This window comes from Poeciliopsis prolifica, unplaced genomic scaffold, assembly GCF_027474105.1.
Source record: "Poeciliopsis prolifica strain line A6 unplaced genomic scaffold, Auburn_PproV2 SCAFFOLD043, whole genome shotgun sequence".
NCBI lineage: Eukaryota > Metazoa > Chordata > Actinopteri > Cyprinodontiformes > Poeciliidae > Poeciliopsis > Poeciliopsis prolifica.
Window position 1 is genome coordinate 2,664,983 of NW_026562418.1, and position 26,757 is coordinate 2,691,739.

Genomic DNA, 26,757 nt, shown 5'->3' on the forward strand with positions numbered 1-26,757 from the left:
CTCGTTGTGGACAGGAAGTGGCGCAAGGACGTTTCAGGCGAACTACTCCAGCTCTCCGTTAATCGTCTGTAGACAGTTTCTATTTCATTTATTTTTTCTTGCATGATTTCACCCCGAGAAATGCTGCGCTCATCCCGAGCCTAGCAGCTAGCTAGTTAGCTTAGCATGAAAGAGGGCCAGACTTGTTCTGGCGAACATTGGTGGAAGAAAACCCTTTAGGCAGCAACTCTATTATTTAGAATTAAATGTATAAAGTCGTTTTATATGCAGAAAGAGAATTCACAGCTGGCAACTCTGAATTAGGGACGCCCGGCATATCGGCACTGGTATCGGCTGGCAGCCAACATATTGGTATCGGGCCAATAAATATAACTGTGCCGATATTAACAACTGATATTTATTTCCATATTCCTTCCTAAAATTTCAGTAAAATAAAATCTATTTTCACTCAAAATGATAGTAATAGTAATAAAACATTGAAATAAAAAAAAGTCTTCAAAACATCAAAATGTTGGAAAAAAAAAGCTATAATAATAAATATTTGTGATTTTATGTCTAGAAATATTTTTTTTGGGGTCATCAAGACAGTAGAGAAAAATAGAAATATTGGCAAATTTGACCAAAACAGTAATATTAATATCGGATGTCAATACTGGCCTAGATTTTCACATCGTTGCATCTCTACTGTGAATCAAAAAAACTGTTCAAGGTCTGCTTCGATCGTCGTTCGCTACAAGTCGGCTAAAATGAAATTTAACAATTTTACTTCAAACTGACACTTTCTGACATCTCTAGCTAAGAAAGTAATCATATATATATATATATATATATATATATATATATATATATATATATAATAGTGGGATATAAAATATTAAGCTGCTCTGAAATCTGAAGGCCACAGAACAGTTTTACTCTTGAGATGAAGTCTGCAAATTTAAAAACACAATGAAAGACATTTTGGCAGATTGGAATCAGCCAATAAGCCCTTTGATCAGCTCTGATTGATCCGAAAAACATTCTTTCCCTGCACTTGTCAAAACTTAAGATTCCCACCAGTTTTGATTTAGAACTGCATCAACCAACATCTTTCTTTTTATTTGATAAAAAAAATTAACCCAGGTAATCATCAGTTTGATGTGGCGCATTTTTATCTTCTGTGTGGTGCAGATCTGAGCAAAAATAAAAAAATTGTCAAAATGGAGATTGGTATTGTCCAGAATTTGTGCATTTGTAGCTAAGAAACAAAGAAATGACTTGTGAAAAATGTCTGTGTCTTGATTTTTATCACTTCCAGATAAGAGAAATTGGCAAGTTGGTTTGTAACATTGTTTCAAGTTGCACTAATCTAAAGAACAGTTCAGGAATGTGAAAACAGGCAAAACAAAATTCAACAACTAACATGACGGATGGCAATTCTACAAACCCTGTATTAACTCAAAATGCCTGCCCCCCTAAAATCTGTTTTTTTCCCCCCGTGCTCCGATTCCCGCTAACAGGAAGTCAACACTGGCAGAGTCGGTTCCGCTTCCTGTTACTGGGATGTTATCTTTTATTCGTCGTCAACAAAAGATTTTCTGTTAGCACACAAAATGTTTACAAAATGTACAAATAACAAACAAACAAAAAAAAAAACTAATGGGAGAAACACATTCAAATGTCTGGAGAAACTATTTGACCCCCAAAAACCTGCTGACATCAAAGAATAATTATAACAAAAAAAATAAAAAATATTAAAAAGTGGAAGTTGAGATTAAAAATTGTTTTTAGCTGCACAACTTGGCAAACCTATTTCAAAACTCTTTGGCAAGAACCATCAGCAAAATATACACTTATGTTTTTTTTTTATTCATCATTTCAACAATATAAAAAGTCCAAATAGAAAAACAACAAAAGTATCAAATTTCATAAGTCCTAGAGCTTACCTCACAATAAAATGTTAACGTCAAAGGATTCATGCCACAAAAAGGCGATTTATATTTATATCTATATTTATATATATATTTATATATAGCAGTGCTACAGAAGTCCAAGCCTTCATTTCCGCAGAAAGGCGCTGGTTCTGTTCAGGACATTCAGGTTTTTATTACGACACACGTTCATCTCTCCCCAAGTCATAACCACAGCGACTCCGGGTTACGGAGGGGGAGGGGTACCGTGTGTGTCATCGGTAAGGGCTGGCATTCAGTCGTTTTTTTTGTGTTTTTTTTCCCCCTCATCACATAAAGTCGTTCAGCTCCGCCTCCAGGGCGGCGGCCATCTCGTCTGCCTCTGAGCTGCTGCCCTCCTCTTCCTCGTTGGAGTCTTTAGACGACTCGTCGGAGGAGTCCCGCCGTCCCTGCTTGCTCTTCGCGCCGGCGTCGTCCTCCTCTCCGGCGTCATCGTGCTTCCGTTTTTGACCCCTGGACATAAAAAAAATGAAAAGAAAAAAAGCTTTCAGATAACCTGGAAGACTATTAATTGAGACTAAATTAACAGTTCACAATAAAATCCGGCAGCTTAAGCTGGATAGACAGCACAATGGAAAATGTTAAGTCCAGAAACTGGAGCTTTAACCACAAAGTGCTAATTCATCAAATACAACCAGTTTCTACAGAGGCGAGATTTGAGTTGCAGTTACAATATCTGGGCATTCAGACACTGAAAGTCTGGAATGAAACTTCCACATGTTTACAGGCGAGAAACCCTGTAAACAAAACCGTGTCTACAAGATGCTTTTAGTGGGCATGGGATACGCCCAATGTAGCAAAGCTGTCCAAAATATGTACATCAATTAAAAACGTACATACGGCGAACATATTGTACAACAAAAACAAGCAATGCCATCTGCGTTGCTGCAAACCAGCCACTTATGGATAATGATGAAGCTGGAAGAGGAAACGCAACAAAACAACAACAAAAAAAGGAAAACAGATTTGTAGGTGGTTGGCGAATCCTCTGATGTGCTCTGTGAGTGAACATGCCGTCTCTCGCTCCACTCCAGCTTCCTCCGTGACATCCTCTGCCGAGCGCCTCGTTAGCGTCATGCTAATGAGGGTCTGCGTGGTTATTGTGGAGGTCCGACACAGAGCCCACCCCCCCCTCATCCCGCTGTCTCTCATTAGGCCTCGCTAACGTCCGGCGGCGGCGGCGAGGCTCCGGCCCTCTGCTTGTTAAAGGTCAGATGTCGACTAATGTGAGCGAAGAGGGCAGGTGACACGCCGGCCACAGGTTGCCGTGGGAGGAAAAGCTCAGCAGAAGAGCCGCGCTGATCCTTCACGCTAACGAGTTTTCATTTCCCAGTCGCGCTTCTAGTGTCTGCGACTTCCAAACAATTTCATTTATTTTATTTTTTATAACCTGAGCCGGTTGGAGAGGCTGCTTGAGTGCACAACTCCATTCTTCTTCTTCTGTTTGCAAATATTAATAGTGGAGACAGCGGGGGTCTCGGGGTGAGTCCCCTCCTGCTGCTTTTAGCTTTGGATCATTACATCCAATCTCTGCCCTCTGCTATTAATCCGACCCCCCCACTGATACACACACACACACACACACACACAACACACACACACACACACACACGAAACGCCCCCCCCCCCTTTGTTCATTCATGTCAACTGCTAACCAAGTTTCAGATGCAATCTACTTTTATGTGATTCCTGCTCTCTATTTCAGCTGTTAAACTACATTGTAATAAAGGTGGAATGTTGCCATTTGCAAAATTATTCAAATTTTTGTCATTTTACAAACATGAGATGCCCAGAGTGAGCTGCAAGAGATGGGCTAATCTGACAATTTGCTGCATTAAATGTTTTTCGCTGCCAAGTGAAAATAAATAATACTGAGGGAAATCAATCTTAAGTTTTTTTTATACAAAGTTTCACACAAGACATTTAGTCAGAGGGAGTAATAAACCCATCTGTTTTGGTGAGACTCTTTTAAATTAGTGGTTATATTTCAGAAACAAGTTTCTGCTCCTGACACACACTGATGAGTCAGTAGCAGCAATTATAACTTATAAATTGTCACTCTGAAAACTGTTTCAAATTTTACAGTTATTACACTAACTGTATAATAACAGTAAATTATTATACAGTTAAATAACTGTACATCAAAACTTTTATTTTTTTTTTTGGTAAAAAAACAAAACAAAGAAGAAATACCATAGTTATTTTTTCACATGGTTGCATTTAAACCAGATCGGGAGTTGCATATTACCAAACTATTACTTTCATTCTAAAGAAGTTGGTCCTTAAAGGCATCGCTCTCTGTTCACCTTGGCAATATGGTGGGAGTCTACATGATGCAGATGCCTACTGAACGCTGCTACTTCTTTTTCTTTTCTTGTTGGACTGAATTTTAGCTTCTATGCGCCTCAAATCTGGAACAAACTTCCAGTAAACGGCAAACTGGTTTTTAGTCTCGAGTTCCGTTAGCAGGAAAACTTAAAGAGAAATCTTGTTTTAAACGATTTGTAACGTATACGCCACAAAAAACAAAAAGTCAACACTCAAAACATTCTTTCCAGAGAGTTTAGATGGAAAAGTGTAAAATCAAGAGTTTTAGACAGCGAGCCGAACCAGAAAGGCTCCGTCAGCCTGAGGAATGTGATGATTAGAGCTGTGGAAGGAGGTGTGCTTGGTGATGGAAATGTAGCTCATTATTAGGCTTTATATCTTGAAAAGTTAGCAAGAGTTCAGACGGTTTCGTCTATGGATGCGACCTCCTAAGTTCCCTCATTACTGGACCCGTATGCTGCTGACCAGTGGAGTGAAAGGCCGCCAACTTCTTAAAGCTCTTGTCAGCAATTAACTGAAGAGATCCGAGTACTTGGTGTGTGTGGTTATAGTTATCGATTTGTTTTTAAAAATGTAACAATTTGAGTATATTCTGAAAAATACACTAAAATCAATTGGCAAATGCAAAAGAAAAAAAGACACTGTTAAAAAAACAAGCATGCATTCACTCACAAGACAGGAATATAACAAGAAGATAATTTGCCAAAGTAATTAAATGCGGAAACTACAAATTTTAAAAAGCTAATTTAAAATGAGCCGCATCGTAACGGCCGCCATCTTGAAGACAAACGGCCATTTTGGAATTCAACAAACACCATTTCATTTTTCCAGGCAGAATACACTCAATTTAACATGAATTTGCACATTTATGTTTATTCGGGTTCCACTACAAAAAAACATTTCTTTGGATTTGACGAGCCAGTCGTCTTGAACACTTGAGTCCATCTTGGATTTTCAACCACAAAATGTACATTTTTTTCAAAAGGCACGTCGTAGAAATCATGCGAATCCAATTTGTTGTTTGCATTCCCATGTGAAAATTTATTTTTCTCCTCAAAAGTCAATCATAAATAATTACATTCAACTTAAGAGATTTCACACATCTTTACAAAACCAATTAATGTGGATGTTGATATAAATGTAGAAAAAAAAGGAGAAAAGTCAGCTGAGTTTTGATTTTAATGCCATAATTTGGATCATAATTTGAAAGTGTGAAAAGAAATTGTCCAACGTAAAGACATTTTTACACCCCTGACCTATGAATGGAACAAATATGTCAGAGTTTACGGCTGGGGGGGTCCAACAAGTAACTCGGTGCGGCGCGTTGCTCCTCGGACAGATGTTGAAGTCATTACTCGGCAATATCATTATGTGTACATATTGTGGGAGTCTGATTGCATTAGGGGTGTCAGGAGAACGCACTACAGAGTGTCTGCTGGTAAACAAACAGCCTGCAGCTTCACAAGCCTCAGCACATCATTAGAGCTGCATGAGGGACCCACAGCGACTGATATAGGACAGGAAAAAAACCCAAATGCATCTACTCCAAACTCAGACAGCAGGAATGTCGCCTATGGGGAGCGTTGAGAGGGACCTAGACTGGGAACGACTTCATAGACCGGGGGCAAGAACTAATCTTCCTCTTATCTGGTTCCAAGACAACCGAGGCATCTGTTTGTAAAAATCTCTTCAAATGGTTTTCACAGCTCTGATCTATGGAAGTGGCACAGATGAGGGGTGGCCATACCACTGCCACCACAGAGCGGTCAGTTTGTTCATATCATACCAAACAGGGATGAACTGCCACTAATAACTTTTTGTTGTCGCTCGTTAATTAATTAACATTTATATGGAAATACCTGAGATTATAACCAAGTGGCTGATTTCAATCTGTAGTTCCATTGTCAAGTTGATGTACATCAGGGTTATCCCCGGTGAATTGTAAGCCAGGCGGGTTTTACTTGTTCCCCACTAGGCTAAGAATTGCTTACTCATTTAAGTATTTTTGAAATGTTTGCATTTTTTAAGACTTTATAGATGCTGTTCAAGTATTAATCTTCCAATCTTTCAATAACACATAAATATCAAGTGATGTTTTCAAATATACGACGCACAGCTGGATGAATGACTGCCATTACGGCTGCAGGGGGTCTCTGCCCTTTTTCCTTGTAGGGGTCTGGAGCCAGGCCTCCTGCAGATGTTATGTTTTGCCTGTATTAGTGCTCTGCTGCTTTAAAGCTGCCATGCATGCAGCTTTAAAGCTTTTCCCTCTCCCTCCTCAGAACTCCCGTTTGGTTTGGTTTCTGTCTTATGGTTGGGTTTTGTTCGGTTCGTTTTGCGTTGGCTAATTTCTGGTTAGTTATGGGTTTTGCATTAATCTATTTTGGGTTCTCATTTCAGGCATTTCTTTTCAGGTTTTATTTCTTTAGTATAATTTAATCAATTACATTTTCATTTAATCAGAAAATCCCTGTGTGGTCTCCTTTAACGTTACCCCACCAAACGAGCCGAGTGGACCTAACACTGCCCTAGCACCCAACCACTGGGCGGAGAAACCTGGTATATGATGCTTAACAACAGTAATGAAAAGAAGAAGAAGAAAATGTGGACCTAGGTTTATGCATAAAAAAGAAGGGGGATAATTAAAAATGGTTTGTAATTTTTACTCTGCAATGGTTTAATAATTTCCAGTTTAAGCTCATAAGTTGAACAGAGTTAGCATAGCGTGAGTTACATAACAGAGTTATATAACTGTGTTCTACAGTTATATACAGTTATCCTAGACACGCCCCTAAGCGGTAGAAGAGGCAAAGAAATTTAAAAAAAAAATACGATGGAAAGGAGAATGATGGCAAAAGCAGGATAAAGTAATTAACTTTAATATTCATGCAACATCTGTGACTGAAATCATTTGACAGGTTTCTTTAAGCAAAGAGTTAGATAAGACTTCCGACAAACTTGAACAAAGACAGGGAGAACTGAAGATCAAGATACCATCTTTCCTTGAACTCCAGTCGCTTTTGCTTTTTTCTTTCACTCAAACGGGCCGTTTGTGGGAGCTACAAAGGATTCTTCAGCCTTCATTTAGCTACCATGAGGCACACAACACAACAGACCTTCAACGTTAACAAGTCCCCGAAGGAGTGTAACGAGGGCAGGAGGGATAGTACTCAGTCGTTTTGCTTCCCTTTCCTCCATTAATCCCCACATCATCTGCTGCGTCCATGTTAACTACAGAGGCACTAATAGATTTCACGTCTGCCTCGCCAGCTGTGAACTGGGGTCTACAGAGGTAGACCAATGTTTTCAGTTCAGAGGCAACGTATCAGTTTTGTTTAGGTTTAATTGACGAACAATGGCGCATGAAGGCAGTGGTGCGATAAAAAGAGAAATCCACTGGTAGAATAATGGCCCAACAACAAGCACTCAGAGAGTGACTGAGTCATCTCTGAAACCACAAGCTTCTAAGCAACCCACTTGTGAAATATACATGGTGACAAGGATCGAGAGCAGGGAGCTCCTGGTAGAGGAGTTCAGTATGCTTGGAGGCAGTTGTCAATCAACAAAGCAGAAATCTGTTAGTTCTCCTCTTTCTCAAGGGGTGTCAGGAAAGTTCAGACAACAGGATGGCAGATCTGCCTTTCAGTGCATGTTGTAGCTGTTTTTATTGGCATTGGTAGAACTGTATGAAAGAGGTGGCTTGAGGTTTCGATTTATCTAGAGGAAGAATCTCCCTTTTGAAGTCGAATTGCTTTTTTATGCTAAGATGATTATTAAATGTCAGGAAAGTCTGACTGACATCTCTAGCTGTTTTAAGTCTTTTAAAAGCCAGCTCCATTTATTAGTTGTGATCTTCGTTTACTAGCCATATACAAATCATTTTGAACTCCTGTAGCTATCGATTGTTTGCAATTCTCATAGAAAAAAAAGAATACTTTTTATGAATTATGAAGACAAGTCATCAAAATGTTCAAACAGGTAAAACACATTATTGAAATGGGATGTGTGAATAGCGTTTAAGCTTCTCTTTGAGGTTGCAATTTAATCTTTGGTATGGTTTTAGTATGAAATGAAGCATGGCACACCGGAAATGTCCCAAAGTGGGCTATGAATTATGCAGAGTTAGTATGAAATGTTCTCAAGAACTGTATAAAATGTCCACAAAGGGAGGCGGAATTAAGCAACGGTTGGTTTGAAATATCCACAAAGAGCATAAGAATTAACTTAGGGTGGGTACAAACATCCTTAAATTGGGGAACAAATTGGGTATAAATTGAGAAATGTTCGGTTCACACACTCGTCCCTGAGGGGTTTACAAATTGACGTAAAGTTGGTATGAAGAGTCCTGAAGGAGAGGTTGCGTTAAGGCGTCGTCAATACAGAAAGTAGTGCAGTTTGAATTGAGGCATGGTTGGTAGAGAAAGTCCCCGGAGGGGTTAAACTGTGATGTGGACGGCAGTAAAGGTCTCTATGGAGGTAGGAATCGAGGAATGGTTGGTACGAGAAGACCACGAGGAAGTACAAATTCATACATGTTAGTACGAAATGTTCCCAAGGTGAGTCATTTTCGGTCAGTACAACAAACGTCAATTTAGGTTCCTTTAAGACAGGATACGCTATATGTCAGCACTGAGATTGGGACGTAAGCTTTGACAAATGTTTAAGTGTGATGTTTTTTCTATCTTTTTTATTCATGAGATTCTGACGGTTGTAACTTCTGGTCACAATAAATTGAACCCAGTTTTCATTTTGAATTCGGGTTTCTTCCAAACAGCAAACCAGAGATGAAGACAATAACCACAAACTGCTTTCTCTCTCTGTGAGAACATATCTGAGGTTTAAATTAACTCTCTCACTTGGAGTTATACACAAAATAGGTTTATAGCTAACCCGTCCTCTCCTTCTTGGTTTGTGTTGTCATCCCTCTGGTGTTGCTCAAACGAGGATTTTTTTCAGGCAAGGATGACCGACTTCAACAGATCACAATAAATGTTATTTGCCAAGCAAACAGATGTTTCTGAATTTGCCTAAGCAAATTCTAAAAAAACCCCATCAAATTGTGTACATGTTTTGCAACATTAATAAGAAAACCCAATGTTTTTTTTGGTTTTGTCAAACTTGTGGTACTAGCTTCTTTTTATTTCAGCTGCATGGTGTGGCTCAAAAACAAGCAACAGGGGAGTCTATCTCATGCAACTTTAATCACCACAGCTATTTTTCTACATAGGTTTCGTGCTTCTAGACTTTTATTGAACGTAATCAGTGGAACCTCACTACCTCTGGCCTCGAGTTTCTTGGTACCAAGTGTGCTTTCAAACACGCCTGTCAAGCTCTCTTAAAGCACGGCTCCCCTGACTTGTGTTTTTCTCCACTTTGTGACCTTGATCAATTAATACCGAAAATGAAAAGTGGAGAATTTATAGTTTTGTGCTCAAGGTAAAAACTTGTTGAAATATTATTAATGGTACTTTCTTAAAATTGTACAGCTCCCTCTGGGTTGGTGGTTAGATTCCGCTTCAAGTAAAAAGAGTTCAAGTATCTTTATGCCTCGTTTATGGTAGAGAGAGAGATATCTGGGCCTATGGAGGCACCGCTCTATCCCATCATGACAGGAAAAAGGGCTAAACCCAAAAAGTAAAGCTCTTGATTTACTGATGTACCAACTTGAACCCATCAGACTATCACCCCGACTCAATGGGTCAATATTCTATTGACAAGGATCGAGAGCAGGGAGCTCTCGAGATTCTATTATGCCAGAGAATGTATCCTTTTCTCAGGTTGTTGGACTTCTTTGAGATGTATAGAGCACCTGAAGAAAGACCCCGAGAAAGTTATGAGATTCTATTATGCCAGAGAATGTATCCTTTTCTCAGGTTGTTGGACTTCTTTGAGATGTATAGAGCACCTGAAGAAAGACCCCAAGAAAGTCGAGGATGGACCAAGTATTCCCTTTGGCCAGGGAAGTACTTGGCAGCCTGCAGACACAAGATCTATAATAATAGGGTCTAAATATCTCATCAATAACCCAGAGTAAAAATCCAGTTAAGTTACTGGGCGTTGTGTTGCAAAGTGATTTGTTATGAAAGGAGCATATTGATAAATTGGTGAGCCAAATGGGTAGCAGTTTGGCTGTGATAAAAGACATGTTTGAAAGTTTGGACACAGAATAGCTTGAATGTAATTAAATCTCTTGCTTTGTCTGAGATTATTGTTCGCTGGCACAGAAACTACAAACAGTTCAAAATAAAGCAGCTCAGTTTGCACTTGGCTGTGTTTTCAATATGGAACACCTTACCAAGTAATACACTGAAGATGCATCGGAAGAATCAATTTCAGACAACCTTAATATTTTGAAATGATTGTCCTTTTGTGGAATGTTTTTCATAATAAAAATCATTTGTTTTGATCTTTGGCCTTATCTAAGGCCTTTTGGTCTTAGATATTTTGCAGGTCTTTTTGGGGCTCCAAGTAACAGGAAAGAAAGAAAAAGAAATTAAGTTGTGCGTTGCTGTAGATATGGATGACAATTTCGCTCATGAACCAGTTATCACAAAAAAAACCCCACATCTCAGACAGACTGAAACATAGTTCCACTTTGTGACGACATTCAAGAAATCCACTGGCATTCCCCCTCAGAAAAATGCCTCTCGACCCAACCAAAGGAAGTCTGACTGTAATGTCCAAATGTAACAAGTCTGACGGAGATATGACTCCAGGAGTCAACTGTGCAATTCACTGACACTTATTTCACTGTCATTTATATCTCCCCAGTCACTGATGTCTGCATCACATCAGCTTTCTCTCTGGCACAGCTACAGGCAGTGGAATCAGATTTAAGCCCCCAGGCATCTTTTCAGAAGTATTACTTTCCCCCCCTCCTCTCAGCCTGCACTGCTGCTGCTAAAGCTTTTGACAAGGCTGCAAAGATCTTTTCACTGGAGCCCGAGAAGGATTATCCTGCCCCTAGTTGGGCAGGATAGGGGAAAGCAGGTAAACATATGTGGGGGAAAAAAATAGAAGCTTCGGGTTCACCGCTGTTCTTTATATATTTGTTGTTGTTTTTTTTAGCAGAGACTGTGTTTCACTTTGGTGTCTTTAAAAGCATTTAACTGTATAAGCAGGAAACATTATGTAAGCATTATTATGCTTACATATCTGACTTTTCTCAAAGCTCAATGTTCCTCCAGTGGAGATGACTTTATGACAAATAGAGCTGGGCAGTGTTGGCTGAAATCATTTTTTTGAGGTTTTGGTTACGTTATAATGTTATTCCCTTATCAAAAACATACAAGGAGAGTTGCTTTGATTCTTTCATGCATGTCTGAGAAATCCATTAATCTCCCGTGGCAACCATTCAGCTGAATAAAACGTCTAGTTGGATCCAGCTCCGCTTTCGAGGACGACGCTCCTCCTCTAAGCTGCAGTTTCCAAGCTTCTGCCTCACAGAGCAGGCTCTCCCACTCGGCTCCTTCAGACTAGCCAGCAGCAATTAGCAAACTATCAGCATGATCTCGTTCAGTGAAAAACTGATAGAAATGTTCAAGGGTTAATAGCAAAGCAATGTTGTGATGACTTTCAGAGCAAAACTTCACCTTTGATATTTTACCGTTAATTTACCAAGTGAAAATTTTTTTAGTATTTGATATATATACAGCCTTGTTATAACTTGTTATAAATGAAATTAACAGTTACTTAATTGTGCTATAAAATGGCACCATGTGCCAGAAGAACACTCAATACTGCCCCTTTAAGGCAGATCATGCTAGCTTTCTGGATGAAATCAAGACAAAAAAAAAACACAGCACAGAATAACTGCACACACAATATAGGAGTTGAGTTTTTTTTTTTTTAAATATAACCGAAGAATGCAAACAAACCTTCAGAACCTTTTACAGCTCTCAGTTCAAGCTGAAAATGACAACAACTCGGCTCCAAAAACTCTAGACTTTTTCAAAAGACGTCAGAACTCCTCCGATCTGTTGGGTGTTTTGATCGCTCTGTAGAAAAGTTTTTTTTTTCCTTCCCCCAAATCGTGCATACGCTTTTCTTTAACTTTCTTGTAGAATGTCATCAAAAGGTTACATTAGTATTCTAAGGAGAGCATTGTGACTCAATTTGAGAGAATTGCTTACCTGATCTGTGTTTTGTTGTAGGGCGGACATATGACCTGGGACAGAAATGTGGAAACAACCAAGGGAAAACCTCGAGTTTGTGTAATATATATATATATATATATATATATATATATATATATATATATATATATATATATAAAAGAAACAACAAAAACAATAATTCAAAAAATATATTTTAGACAAAACTACAAACTGCAAGAATTTGGTTGCAGGTTTCATTCAGCATTAGACATAAACAGTTATATTATTAGAAATAGCATATTAAGAGGTGCAATCTAATCGTGAAGTTGATCCAAATGAGTGCAAAAGAAAAAAAACACCAATAGCTTTTCAAGGTTGGTCAAACATGTGAAAACAACTTAAATTTGTTAAGTCAGTTCAGTTAGAATTAAAACAGCTTATGTAAAATACATAATAAAGAAACTGAAACCGATACACCTGTTCTGTAAATTCAATGAATAACTGATTTATGAATGTGTGTGTGGGTTATGATAAACAATGGATATTGCAACACAAGCCGATACCTTAGAAACGGATCTTTGTCGAGTAGTGAAACCATTCTGTAGCAAAAACACACAAACAAACAAACAAACAAAAAAAAAACACTTCCTGCCCCATCAGCAACTAATAAAGAAACCGGGTCAGATTATATTCTCTTTTTTCCCCCTCTCTGTCTTCCTCTTCTCATATATGTGAAAAGCCTGAGTCAGCACTCGTATTCCTCGCGGCCTGCCGCCTCCTCTCACCCAGCTGAACATGAGGATCACAGCGCCGTTTCTCATCGCCGCTGCACTAACAGCACACACACCGAAGAGTCAGTAGGACTCCAGAAGGGCGGAGCGCTAACGGGACCCTTTAAATCTGTATCATAATAGAAATCGTAATGTGGAAAATGCAAAAAAATCTGAAACGAAACGCTAAACATGTAAAAGAGGAATGTTTTTAGGACTGGAGCGTCCACCGCCATAAAAAGCGTCGTTGTCCACCGTTTCTGAAATCAGGAATATAAATCTCATAATGGCGGGGGTTTGCTCAGTAGGTTATTGAGATGTAGTTTATGGGAAATTACTCGGCCCCTCGGGACATCCGTCTTTCTCCTCCTGCAAATCCCGATTAAACGGAAGCGAAATGTCAATGTTTAATCAACATCTCAGCAGAAGGCGCTGCTGGAGCACGTCGTGTTTGTGAGTCTCAGTGGGAGCCTTTGGAGAATACAAGCAGTGCTTTCTGTCTGTCCCAAACCGTGTCTGCTGCTTTTTTTCTGATGGTTCATCAGCGAAACACTAACATTTTTACCTGAATCCAATTACGGACCGGGACAACGGCTGTATCCTGTCCCCTCAATGGTAATGCATTTGTACACCATCTTTCATTTTGTCATCATAATTAAATTCAAGCAGTTATTCAGACAGAAGAGGCACTTTAAGGGGGTTTAGAGAGGCAAGTGAAAAGTTAAAAAGTTATGAAAAGACATAAAAGGTATATGGTACTTGATACCTGTAAGTTGCACCAGCTCAAATGTAAGTCTTTTTAAGACCAATGCGAATAGAATTGAAGACCTGTAACATGGCAGAATTGCACCCAAAAATAAAATTTCATGGGTTCACAACAACAATGAGCCAATGGTGAAAACAAACATCGGAATTGGAGGAAGTTTTATCTGATAAAAGTTTGTCATATTTGTGGATACCAAAGGGAAAATTATGTAAAGTTTTCTGTTGGATAAAAAAACCTGCTTGCAGCCCATTTTTGCGTTCACGATTCGTGTTTATGGCATTTAAATTTTCAATGTGAATGTTCACACATATGAGTTTGTATGCATTATAGTGTATGGGCTGATGGAGTTTTTACAAATCATAAAGGAGAAGGTCTTTAAAAACACGAACATATTGCTGCAGTATGCAGGCAAACCTAATCAAAATGTACAATGTTTCACCTTTCATTTCATGAAACAGATGCAGCAGAGTGCTACCTTTAGAATCGACCTTTTTCTGAAGATATGAGGCATACATTTAGAGGAAAAATTCTGCCTGAAAAATTGCTTTTAAGAGGTCACATTCTGCCTGACTGTCTTCTCAGAAGTGAGCAATTCAGCTGAGTACATATGGGAAAAGTCTGCATCTAAGAATGCAGAAAAGAGACGATCACATTATTAGCTTTTCTTGCTCACTGCTCTTGAATATTACATTTTTGGAGCAGTAGAGTGGCTTTAAAAAAGTATTGATGCCCCTTGAAATTTGTGTTGCGAAACATCAACACAAAGGTGACGATGTACAGTTTAAACCCAGCGTTCACATTCACTGAACTATTTTTCCTCCCTGTCCAAAGTCAAATTAGGCCAAACTGTTCTTGTTCTTGGTCATTAGAAGACATATTTATATTTGATAGAATACAAACATAGATCACCCTTTTCAGATTTATAGGCTAACATCCATTTTCTTACTATTCACAATTAGGGATGCACTGATCTGAAAATTTGGGACGATATCTGACATTAATATTGCCATTATTTGCAGATAACCGATATTATATAATATATCTTATCAACACCTTGAAAAAAAAATCAGTTAATATTAGCTTAATTTACAGTTTCATCTATCGGACTATGGGCAATATTAAAATTTATTGCAATTTTGAGCGGTCAGAAAAAAACTGTATTTCTTCTTTTTTAGGTAACTATATGGCAATGAATGGATGGTCCATTTATAGCATCACAAACACTACACAAATATTACCATTTGAAATAGGCTTCTTCAAGACCCCACTTACTTAAAGAATGGTGATTTATATCACTAAAGTGCCCAGAGTAATTCTGATAGTATTGTAATTTTTAAAATTTATTGTAATTCATTGGAGTTTATCAAAAACATTGATAAATTAGGAGATTTTTTATAATAAATGATAGACACAATAAATGCCTACCTGTATATCAGACCAATACAATGTTAAAAATTACTAATAGGCAAATACTGATGTTAGTCCTTATTTACAATAATGCATTTCCAATAAAATACATTGAGGTTTGTATTTTTAACATTGAGGTTTTGCACATTTTGTTGCAGATCTGTAATGTGTCAGGCAAACTGAACCTCTCAGCTGCCCTCATGAAAACTGCAGCAAAGTCCTTCAACTTTTTAACACTGGCAGGAAAATAAAGTATTGTTCTCTCAAACAAAGTGTGTTTGGACTCATTTGTTTGTATTTGACGGATCGTATTACCCGGATCTCATCAAATGGAAGGGACTCTGACCGCACGCAAAAGCAAAACACAAAACAAACAAACAAAAAAACAGTCTGCTATGTGGAGCTGTGAAAAGAGCGAAATGGTTTGACGGAGATGGGCTGACTTCCTTCCGCAAGGCTGTTTGTTTGGCCCTGAATGGCAGAAAGCTACACTCACGTTGCAGAGGTTTAATTAATCTGCAGCGGTGGATCGCGCCGAGAGCTCCGCGTCTTCATCGGCGGAAAAGAGCGGGACGAGTACAACAACAAAGCCGCGTCTGTCATCTCGGAGGAAACATGTTCAGTAAGAACCGACAGTAATCTGAGCCCCGCGCTGGAGAAACACAGCGTCATTACTGAAAACAATTATCCTCAATGGGGCCCCAGGGGCTCAGACTTTCTAATTGGAAAGCACTTTGAGCCAAACTTTCTCTAAACACGAGCAGATAACGGCCTTATCTTTCCCATAACTTTCACAATCAGCTACTTCATTAGAAAATCGGGACTGAGCTGTTCAAACGGCAGCCTGTCAGACTGAAAGGAGACGACTTCAACCCCCCTCAGGTTTTACAGCAGCGCCTGAACGTTTACTCACGTTATCGGGGCGGATGTGCTGAACTGCTAAACTGCAGTTCTGCTAGATTAAAGAGTGAACCGCTGACTTAAAGTAAACAATAAAAACAGGACTGTTCTACCTGCAGCCGGTCTCGGTTTTATGGGCTGTTAAACTGTACTTTGGGCAACTAAGAAACTAAGAAAGAAAAGAAGAATTTGGAAATGCATTGATTTGAACTGTGAAGATGAAATGCTTTAATTTCTTGCTCAGCTACAACAACGAGACGTGGGTCGCTCTTTCTTTTGAAGTCCTCACCGTATTAATCAGTAGGCGGGAGCATCCAACCCTGCTTTTGAGTAAAAGTTTGTTATAAGATTATATTTGTCTGTAAATAAAAATGAACTGAAGTTAAAGTGCTCCACTGCTGTTTTATGGAGAACTTAGGCTGTGATAAAGTGAACGAGAGCAAGACTTTGAACATTATTCTTATTCTTTCGGGATTTCAGCCTCTGGAACATGACGGATTTGGAAATGTTGACATTTTGTAACTCTAACTTAAGGTAAGGACTTTGATGGATAGAATATAACGACGTTTTCAGCGTCAACATTAAGACTATTGCGCTTACTTCTATATTGCAGGAGGCTAAATCTATTCTGAATTAGCTACTAATATGATTAGCAGCACACTGGTACCGGTAACTGACTAATCGGCGCTGGCAAATGCTATGGAGACTATTGACCTGTCGGTTTTACAGAGGCTGGTGACTAGCACATGTAGGATGGTCACCCACTATGCTCGCCAATAGCATAGATATGCTGGAGTCAAAATTCAATTTGTTGACGTTGGCCTCAGATATACTGGATACTTATTGGTCACCTCGCACTTCCTTCTTTAAGAAAACTTTAACAAGAAAAACGGTTGGCATACAATATCTGTAAGCTACATGCATACAAAGCATTAGCGTGTTCTATCTTCTTCATCTGCACGGACAGGCTAGTGACACCATTGGATTTGGTAGCGTTAGCCTTGGAGATAGCAGAACCTAGCATGCATAGGATGGTCACCTACTGGATTGCCTTCATCCTCTGGTGGCCATTAGCATAGATAGGCTAATGTTAGCTATGTCAGAAACATGGAAGAACAGACCGCTGCTTAGAATCTGCGGCTCTCATTCAGTCAGGCGGAACAAACAGACCCAAATCACACAGAACCACAGCCTGGAGAACCAGTGCAACAAAAGCTAGAGAGGTGGGAGAGGAGGCAAGGCAAGACAGAGAGTTAGAGAAAGAAGGAGCGCAGTTAGGCCAATTCACCGGATGCCAAGAAATCCACTTTCATCTCCACTGAAGCAAATAGTGAACAAAAATGCAGCAAAAAGACATGAGACCCACCAGCCTGACTGGGCTGTTTGTGGTTTTCTCCTATTTGAAGAGGAGGAAGATGACAGAATCGGCTTTGTCTGCAATGTAACATATTTATTCTGGATGAACACAACGGGACGGCTTTTTAAGGACAACTTCCTATTAAATATGTGATGTGATCAGGCAGAGATGTTTAACCCACCGCTCCGCTGTAATTATGAACGTCTGAGTGCATATAGGAAGGGAAAATATGCCTTTCTGAGACGAATTCTCAAATAATGAATCTTAGCCTCTGAGTGCGGATTGCTCATTTAATCTTATGTACAAGTAGCACTTATGTACAGCCCACAACCAGAATCAGCCCCAGCAGTGGGCTCTGAGCTGTGAGGGGGCAGCTGCTCTGCAATTTGATAAGGTGATGAATGTCAAGTATGGTAATTTGGTCTGTCTGCACAGTCTGTTTATTGAAGAAAAAGGAGCGCCGGTGAGCGCCGGCACCGGCTAAAGCAGCTATTAATTATTTAGGGAGGTTTGCGTTCTGGTGGGTGGTCAGGGTCCACGGCCAACGACAAACATGCCGTCGTTGACGGACAGTTGGTGGGAACAACAACGTGGCTTGGAAGCGTTGACATTGGGTCGCTGACCCGACGCAGCGGACGGTTTATTTACACCCAGACTGTTGGGCAGGCGGCCGGGATCCTTTAAATATTAAGGCACCATCATCTGTCCAGAAGGCTCATTTGACTAATTCTGACAGAAACCTTGCAGAGAGGGACAGAACAATGCTAATGAGTGCTAACCTGCTCTAATGTCTAAAGCACTGCTTAATGGGAGACAAATGAAGAGAGAAAGGAAGAAATAAAACTGCAAGAGGGATCAGAGAGCAAGAAAGAGCGAAAGAACACAAAGTATGGAGATAATGTCATTTTCAAAATATTCAATATATTAGAAAATAGTGGACCAGAGCTAACTGTGAATGGTTAAAATCTGTAAATACTTCAGACTGGATGTCTAGTCTAAAAACACAAGTATCCACCTATTTTAATAGTTCAAATATGCCATAACACATAACCTCATCTCATCTGTTGAGGGTACAGCCAATCAGCGCTAAGGAAAGTAAATGACCCTCCTGGATTGGCTGCTTAGGAAACATCAGTAGCTTTGCTCCGAGGTATTTCAGCTTTGTAAACTGCATTTTATGCAATAGGAAAATCTGCAAATAGGCTAATTTTCCCTAAGTAATTTGAAATTACATTCCACAAAAAGAGAGAGAGAGAGAAAAAAATCATGAACACTGAGCCGTGACTGGGGAGAGTTAAATTTGTGGGTTCCAATGAGGCACTTTGTCAGATTCAAATTACCTTATTAAAATAACCTGGAAGAAGGTATTAAGTACACTTGCTTCCAGGTTATTAAGTTGATTAAGTGTTCGTTTCTGTATTAAAATGTTTTTTTTTTAAGAATCCGATGTAATATTCTAATCTTAAATGTCGTGTTTTTATCATGATTAACAGGAATAAAGGCCTAATGTTATGTTTTGTGGTGCACAAAGTTACTGAAATATCAGTAAATTCTCCATAATCTGATATGTATTTTTTGTCACACAGGCATACTCCTTTTTTTCATAATTACATCAAATCCAGTACTTTTCCAGAATCCGTAGGATCCCTTTTAAAGGGACAGTTCAGGACTTTTCAAGTGAGATTCTGTTAATGAACAAAATAGAATTCACTTTTCTTCATAATGAGAGAGACAGCGAGAAAAAGAGTTACTCAGACGTTTCAGACATGAACTCTTCCGGAAACGGTGTGGACTTCATCTTTCTAATTGTGACAAATTGTCCAACGTTAGCAGCGGTTTTAGACTAATAAATTCTACCTGTGAAGAAATGGAGACCGCACTGAATGCTGCTGGAGACACGGTGGAGGGAGGGGATGACAAATGCATCTTGGGAAGAGGAAGAGAGCGGTTATTCTGGTTAAAGTCAGAGCAGAAATATTACTTCCACACCATGTGCCGTTCATCAAGGTGAGCTGCGTTCCTCGCCATCATCTCCGTCCTCTCACTTCCACTGCAGTTTATTTATAAACCCAACAAAGTGCAAGAGTTGCACTTCTACCCGGAGTCCCGTTGCGTTATAAAGCTTACGGAGTGAGTTTTATATAGGCCACAATCCAGCATTTATGACACTTTTCATACATCACAGCCTAAATGATTCATGCCATCGAAGAGCTACAGAATATAATGATTTAGCGCAATTAGCAGTTTAATAAAGGGTTTTCTAAAACAAAGCGGACAACACCTGGAACAAAAAGAAGTAGCGCTTAGTTGTTACCAAAACACGAAAAAAAAAATATATTATATATATAAACAATATATAATATAATCAAACACTCAGTGGATAAAGCATCTAAAAGACTGACACTTTTTGGACCAACAAAATGAAAGATATTCCAGCCTACATGTTACAAATGTGCTGTTAAAGCAGCAGCGTGGAACTTTCATTTAAAAATCTTTTTTTTTTGGATACATTTTCTAAAACTAGCGATGCAAAGCTAATGCCTGTAGCATTAGTCTTAGGTTCCGCTTTACTCAGAGATCCTCATTACAGCAGTAACCTAATTATACAGAGCAGAATAAAAATATTAATAAAGACCATAATTAGGAATACATTCTCAATAAAATCCAAACAAGATAGAAGCTAAAAGACCTAACATTAGCTTTACTGTAGCGCCTGCAGCATTAGCTTTACATTAGCATTAGATGAAACAGCTTCAACAGTCAAAATGATGTACAAATAATTGGCTGTTCACACTATATCTTATACATAGAAACTTAAAAAAATAAATAAATTAAAAAAAATAAAGATTTCACATCTTAAAACATTTTCCTTTTAAAATCTGAATCTTCCCCCAGGTTATGTTTGCTGAGCTGAACTGAAGGAGAGACATGTTTGAGTGGAGAAGGAAACCAGAAACAAATGGCTCACTGCACTAGAGAAAATGAAAAGCCACAACACGGAGTACAGTAATCAATGCCTTAAAAATGCATCTAGACACAACTTATCCCGAACTTAAATAGCGACTATATTGTATTGGAAAAACCACGTTTAGATCGACTCGTGTTAATGTCGCCACTCCGATCGATGGTCGTTAAAAGTCTTCCGCAAAGAAAAAAAAAACGTGAGCGGCTCTCACTGACGCGGTACTTAGGATCTGCTTCCTAAAGAAATGTACTGTAAGGCACAGCAGCAACCTAAGTTTACTGAGCAGAATTAAATATTAATAATGGCCATTACTGGTGAATAACTTCTGTGTTATAATCCAAACAAGTCGGAAAGGACGATGTAAAAGCTACATGAAGGACTTCCTGCTGAAACTCTTCATTGCCACGTAAGGAACAGTGCATGGCTGACAGGTTGAGCCATTACAAATGTCTCGTCTCATCTGCCATCACAGGTGACATCCAATGTCAGCCCAAAATATGCAATAAATATAACTATGTCAATGTTTTGTTAATGTCAAAGAAACCCCACAATTTTGCAATTACGCCATTAAACAAGAAAGTTTGAACAAGTTTGTTCACGCAATAAACCAAAAGAAAAAAAGTTGGCATACCACTTCTTGTCGTTGTCTTTGTTGTTTCTGCCAGTAGTAGCAAACACTACACTTTTGTGTGATGCGGCAAAAGTGTTTCCATCACAGTTTTGTGGAACACACTATTTTCTGCATGGCCAAAAAAAATTCCCCAGATTGTCCCAGCGCCAAAACTGTTTATTGAAAATGCTGTGTTACCATGTAGCTAATTTATATTCATATTTCCTATTTGCCCGATTATATGGTCAACTAGTCAGAACATCAGCAGAAGCAAGCAAACAGCAGAGTCATTGTGCTTTTCTAAAGCAGAGAATGTTTAGGAGGCCTTCAAAGAGGCTTATCAAACAACCTGAAGGTCCGTCTGCGTTTGTAATGATCTATAGCTGAACTGATTCTCTGTAATAGAATCTTAACATCAGGTTTACTAGCAGATGAGTGCTGCAATGCTGATTCCAATACCTTCAGGCTGACATGAGAGCAAATAGAGGTCAGGAGGTGTTAAATAAGCTTTAAAGTGTAAGAAAAGTAAGCTCCTTTGAGCGTCTTATCACTCAAAGGAGTCAAAACTCATTTCAGAAGACTTATCATCCACTGACACGCAGCGAGATGAAATGGTTGATGAGAGAGAAAGCACACAGATTGGAGGGCAACACACCGAGAGGGAAAACGAACTTGATTCTTTGGTTTGAGGCGTTCTTTTTTTTTTTTTTAACTTCTGTGTTTCATTCATGTTTAATCAGCTTTCCGACTGTAGCGGCCCTTTGAAATCAGACAATGTGTGCAGCCAGAGGGAAGACATGACTTAATGCTCCGCTGCACCTCTGCAGATCTGAGCTGTGACTAACGACGCAGGACGCCGTTTAACCACTAAATTATCAATTTAGGCACTAAATTATCAATTTAACCATGACTGAACTTCATCTGAGGCTTACGCCAAGGTCGCACGTTCAGATTAAGAGGATTAAATGTGCTAATTATGAGGATTGACGTTAACACCTAAAGCGTTATAAATTCTGGCATTGGTCCATTGATTTCAGCACAAACAGTTCATGTGAAACTAAGAGAGATGTACCGCATTGGTCTGTGTGCAAGCAAAACCTAATGCTAATCCAAACACTGAAAAGTTCATACCAGCGCAGCATTAGCATTATCTGAAATACCTCCTGTAAACTAAAGGAGGTAATTCAGCCATTCACAGTTGACACCAGAAGTTTACTTACAGCATATGAAAATGTTTTTTTTTTCTGGGGGGACGTAGGCAGAGAAACGGCTTTCAGCCTCCCACGGCCAGCTGAGCACAGTTGGTGGCATCAACCAACTCACTTATTGGTGAGATAGCAATTAGCACAACAGTCTAGTGTTTTGCTACTGTGGCTTAAATTTGGTTCAAATGTACAAAGAAATAAATAAAAAATGGCAGTGGGGAATGAAGGGAGAAAATGAGAGGAAACAGGAAAGATCACATTTACCATCTTAGATATGATTATCCATATTGACTGATATGAAACATTTATATCATTATATGTTTTCCAGCCATTACTAAGTGTTTGAAAAACTTTCAGTAATGGAAGTAAAACTAGAACATTTCATTTGCCTTCATCTTATTTTTATTTATTTATTTTTTTAATCGGAGTCGTTGACCAACTACATCACTGTCTGAGATTTTAGTCATGGCAAAAATAATTGTTTTATGTGTCAGAGTGACACATCGTTATATCCCCATCTCCAGAGGAGATGCGACAAAAAAGAGGCCAGAACAGGCGAGATGTGCAACCCTTCAAACACCTGATACAGCAACAACAAATAAAGCCAGCAGCCGAGGAGAACCGAGGTCCGGAAGATTTTTCCAAATATTAGCCGCTCCGAAGACGAAACGCATTTCAAATTTCACACTTTGCTGTCTGACAACCTTAATGGAAAACTTTGCAACCCGCTTGCCTCCGTCCGTCTCCTCCGTCCTGACGACGTTGTAATAACATGCTCACTTGAACCGGAGAGTTTCACACTTTCATTTTCACACGGAGGAAAAAAACAAAACGCTCTCCGGAGGAACACGGTACGGGAAGAGAGAAGGGGAGAGGCTGGGCGCATGAGTGATTCTACAACACCTAAAGAGACAGGAAATTAAAAGCAAGGAGGACTGATAGCACACATGTGGAAGTGCAGAAAACTGATCCGAGTGGTGCCAAAATTGAGACAAAAAAAAAAAACATACTTCCTCATGGGGGACCGTACCCGACTAATATGAAACACTGCTGCGAAGTGAACGGCCTAATCCAATCCAATCGCCTGTCCAATCAGGCTGTCCGCTTGTTAGCAGGGAGAGCTTGATACCACTGAACAAATAACTGCGCTATTGACATGTCATAAACAAATCCACTTCATGGAAACACGCCAAATTAACAACAACAAAAAAAAACTTTAGCTGTGGTTGGTTTATTTTGCAAACAGTGGGGGGAAAAATCTATATTTTACATTTACAATGAAATCAGTGAAAAAATACGAACATTTATATCCTTCAGTCCTCCAAAAAAATCTGAAAACAAAAATCATCTGGCTCCTTATTCCTTATTTTGAAATGGGCATATATAATGGCGTTGCCTTCCTTAGACCTTTTCCTGGTCTCACGCTGATGCCAGTTTTTACACTGAGCTGCTAAAAATCAACAGAGAGAGAAAGAGAGAAAGAAAAAACACAACATCTTCTGAGATTGTGTGCCTGAATCTGAGGATGGGCTTCAAATGATGCCAAAATGATGCCAGCGGCTTTGGTGAAAAACAGGATGTAATTTCAGCTGTGATAAGCAGTCAGGAGTGTTTGAAAAAAAAAAAAAAAAACTGTGACTGGGGGCAGCTAATATTAAAAATACCTCATCTTCTTTTAATAAAATCCAATCTGACAGGGTCAATGGGGAGAAGGAAAAAAAATGATCTAGTTGGCAAAGCAGACTGCAGAACTCATTAGATTGGTCTAATGTGTTGGTGAAATTACAGGAGAGGAGACTCTGGCCTGGCAACAGTCTGCAATGTTCTAATATCATTTTGATAGATCTAAAACTGCAATCTAGGTAATTTTAGATTTATCTGAAATTAAGTAAAGCCGCAGAGTAAAAACATGAGCAATCCCATGTTTATGTTGGGGAGAAAATGTGGACAAAAGACAAATTTATCCAAGAACAGTTCAACTGGAGATATCTGAAAATACTAACGCCTTCAGTTGAGCTAAATGCTGAAATGAACCAAAGTAAAACTGTCACACATGATTTTGGCTCCCATGTAAGCAGCTTGGAGTCTCCAGGCTCTGCAACACCAATGTCTGAAGCTGCTGCCCTCTAAATACCTCTAAAGCAACAAAAATATTCCCTGGCGCCATTTAAAAGGTCTGAAAAGTAACGGTCAGCAAAAAACACAAAAATGTGTGTTAAACAATCAAACGTTTTCATCTTACACCTGCATCAATCCAAATGCTCAACCAAAGTCTGTGTGTTAGCAACAGGTTGAAGGAAACCATTTATGCAACTTATAAACTTCTTCATTTTTCATCACCTTAGATCACCCTCTCTCAAACTGTGATCCATGAGCGCCCCCTAGTGGTCCGCGAGGTACTGCATGTAAACTACCGTTTGTATGCCGTTACGTGAGCTAAAAGTTCGACGGTTCGGTTACCTTACCAAAGGTTTGTGTTAAAAATGATGATAATGATGGAAAACTGCCGTAAAGTCAGGTCACTCAAAAGAAAAGCTGCAGATACCGGTGGCAAAAAAAAAAAAAGAAAAAAGAAATCTTTGGAGAGTTATGTCCATCTAAGCAAACATGCAACATGGAAAGAGAGAAGCATCTCAACAGGTTGTGAACAAATTTAAGAGGTTGAGTTCGAACTGAAAGCCTCTGCAGTCGGTGCTCAACTCATTTGCTCTTCAATACATCGAACTAGGATGATGAAACTGAGGTGAAATGGTGGCTTCAATGAGTACAGTTGTACTTTATATGCCCCATAATGTGCGAGCGTTCAGCCCATTGAATAAAAGTCCTGTCAGGTTTGAATGAGGGGGGCAAAAAGGAGTGTGAATATAAATGGCAGCTGAGTAAAAATTACGTCTTTTTTTCCCCCCTCCTTAAGCAGATGGCTGAAGCCAGCTGAAAATGTAACAAACTCCATGGAAATGAGTTGAATTAAAGATGTTTTTATGGTATTTGGTAACCAAACCTGTATCCGCCATGAAGGTTTTAAGAGAAACAAGCCAGCCATGCCCTCACTGTAACAGTTCCACCATTTGATTTGAAGAATGGCCGAGGTCTACATGGAACCCACAACGCTAAAAACACAATGTCTTTTGATCTCAATAATCAATATTTGGACATTTTAGGTGAAATGTTTATATGTTACATGTTTATAACTGAATGAGATAAAATCAGCTGTTTCCATGTCCCCATCCTGTACATATACATTGGATTTTAGCAATTTAGTGCAACCATTATAAAAAGTTTCACCAGCCAATTCCGATTTTGGAATTTAGTTTATGTTGGAAGCGTATGAAAGGAGCCAAACTGCTAGGATAAGAAATGACAAAATGAACAGGCAGCCATAGAGAAACAAAGTCATGAAGTATTAGTCAAAAGTTTCTAGGACCTATAAGGACTAATGAGTAAAGACAATGGTGGAAGTTTGGCCAACCAACAATTTCACCAATGGTCATCCTAAATCTGCAGCTGAATATACAGCATCATACCCAAATTAGATGTGTCATTTCTCTAAATATTTCAGTGTGAGATTGTGAAGATGAATTTATTTTGCGGCGTTTCACACATCAATAACCACAGGTGCCAATAAATGTGGAGGATTCCATATCCGCGGTTTTAAAGACTCAGACAGACCCGATAAGAAGACGTTCAAGGCAGCCCAGGCTGAGTCGGCTCGAGGTTAGTTTTGATTGAAAAAAAAGTTATACAAACTTGGCATTTTTGCACCGCATTTAATTACAGGAGACAGTAATGGAAGTGTTTATGCTCAAAGCACATTAGCTGCGACTCTGCCATGTATTATAGTGAATTCCTAAATGCACTCTGGAAGTCATTCAGAGACTTGGCTATGGCAGCAGCACGCAGGACAAGTGCAGGATGCACATTAAAAGCACTTTATGCTTGACTTTAGATTATGCCTTAAATGTTTATTAGGAGAAATATAAAGTGCATTAGCAGTGAACCCACTTAAACCTTGTCACTGTTCTGCAGAGGAAATGGACAACAGCTTAGTACATGTTAATGTAAACGAATTCAGCGGCAGTCTCTCACGTGAAACCAGACATTGTTGCTAACAGTGCTGGGCATCCTGCTCCACAAAAAGCGCACAGTGGGCTGGACATTTATCTCTGTGTTCACTGTTAACTTTTTGAAGGAAATCTTACATTTCACCCACTTAAAAAGGACCATCCATTTAACCCAGTGAATCTGTGTGGTTTAAAGGAAGGCTAAAGAGAGAAAGCCATAATTGACATTATTACAGGTTTGCTTTTTGCTTTTCAGTAGAACGGAGAGCTTTGTCATCAGATTCTATTGAGGTGGGAGATTTCCCCTCAATTGATAAACACAAACAACCCAAGAAAACACCAG

The 26,757-nt window shown here is 39.2% G+C and overlaps 1 protein-coding gene across 3 annotated transcripts in view; it reads right to left on the minus strand.

Moving 5' to 3' along the window:
• Positions 1–1,528: 1,528 nt before the first annotated feature.
• The window catches only part of ctdp1 (CTD (carboxy-terminal domain, RNA polymerase II, polypeptide A) phosphatase, subunit 1), a 58,476-nt gene continuing 33,247 nt past the window's right edge, over positions 1,529–26,757 (minus strand). For 2 of the 3 annotated variants that reach the window (XM_055055891.1, XM_055055890.1), the window contains exon 13: positions 1,529–2,402. In XM_055055891.1, the coding sequence (XP_054911866.1) occupies positions 2,219–2,402 (184 nt within the window). In that variant the 3' untranslated portion in view covers positions 1,529–2,218. The remainder of the gene's footprint in view (positions 2,403–26,757) is intronic. The other variant, XM_055055892.1, reaches the window with a different exon arrangement.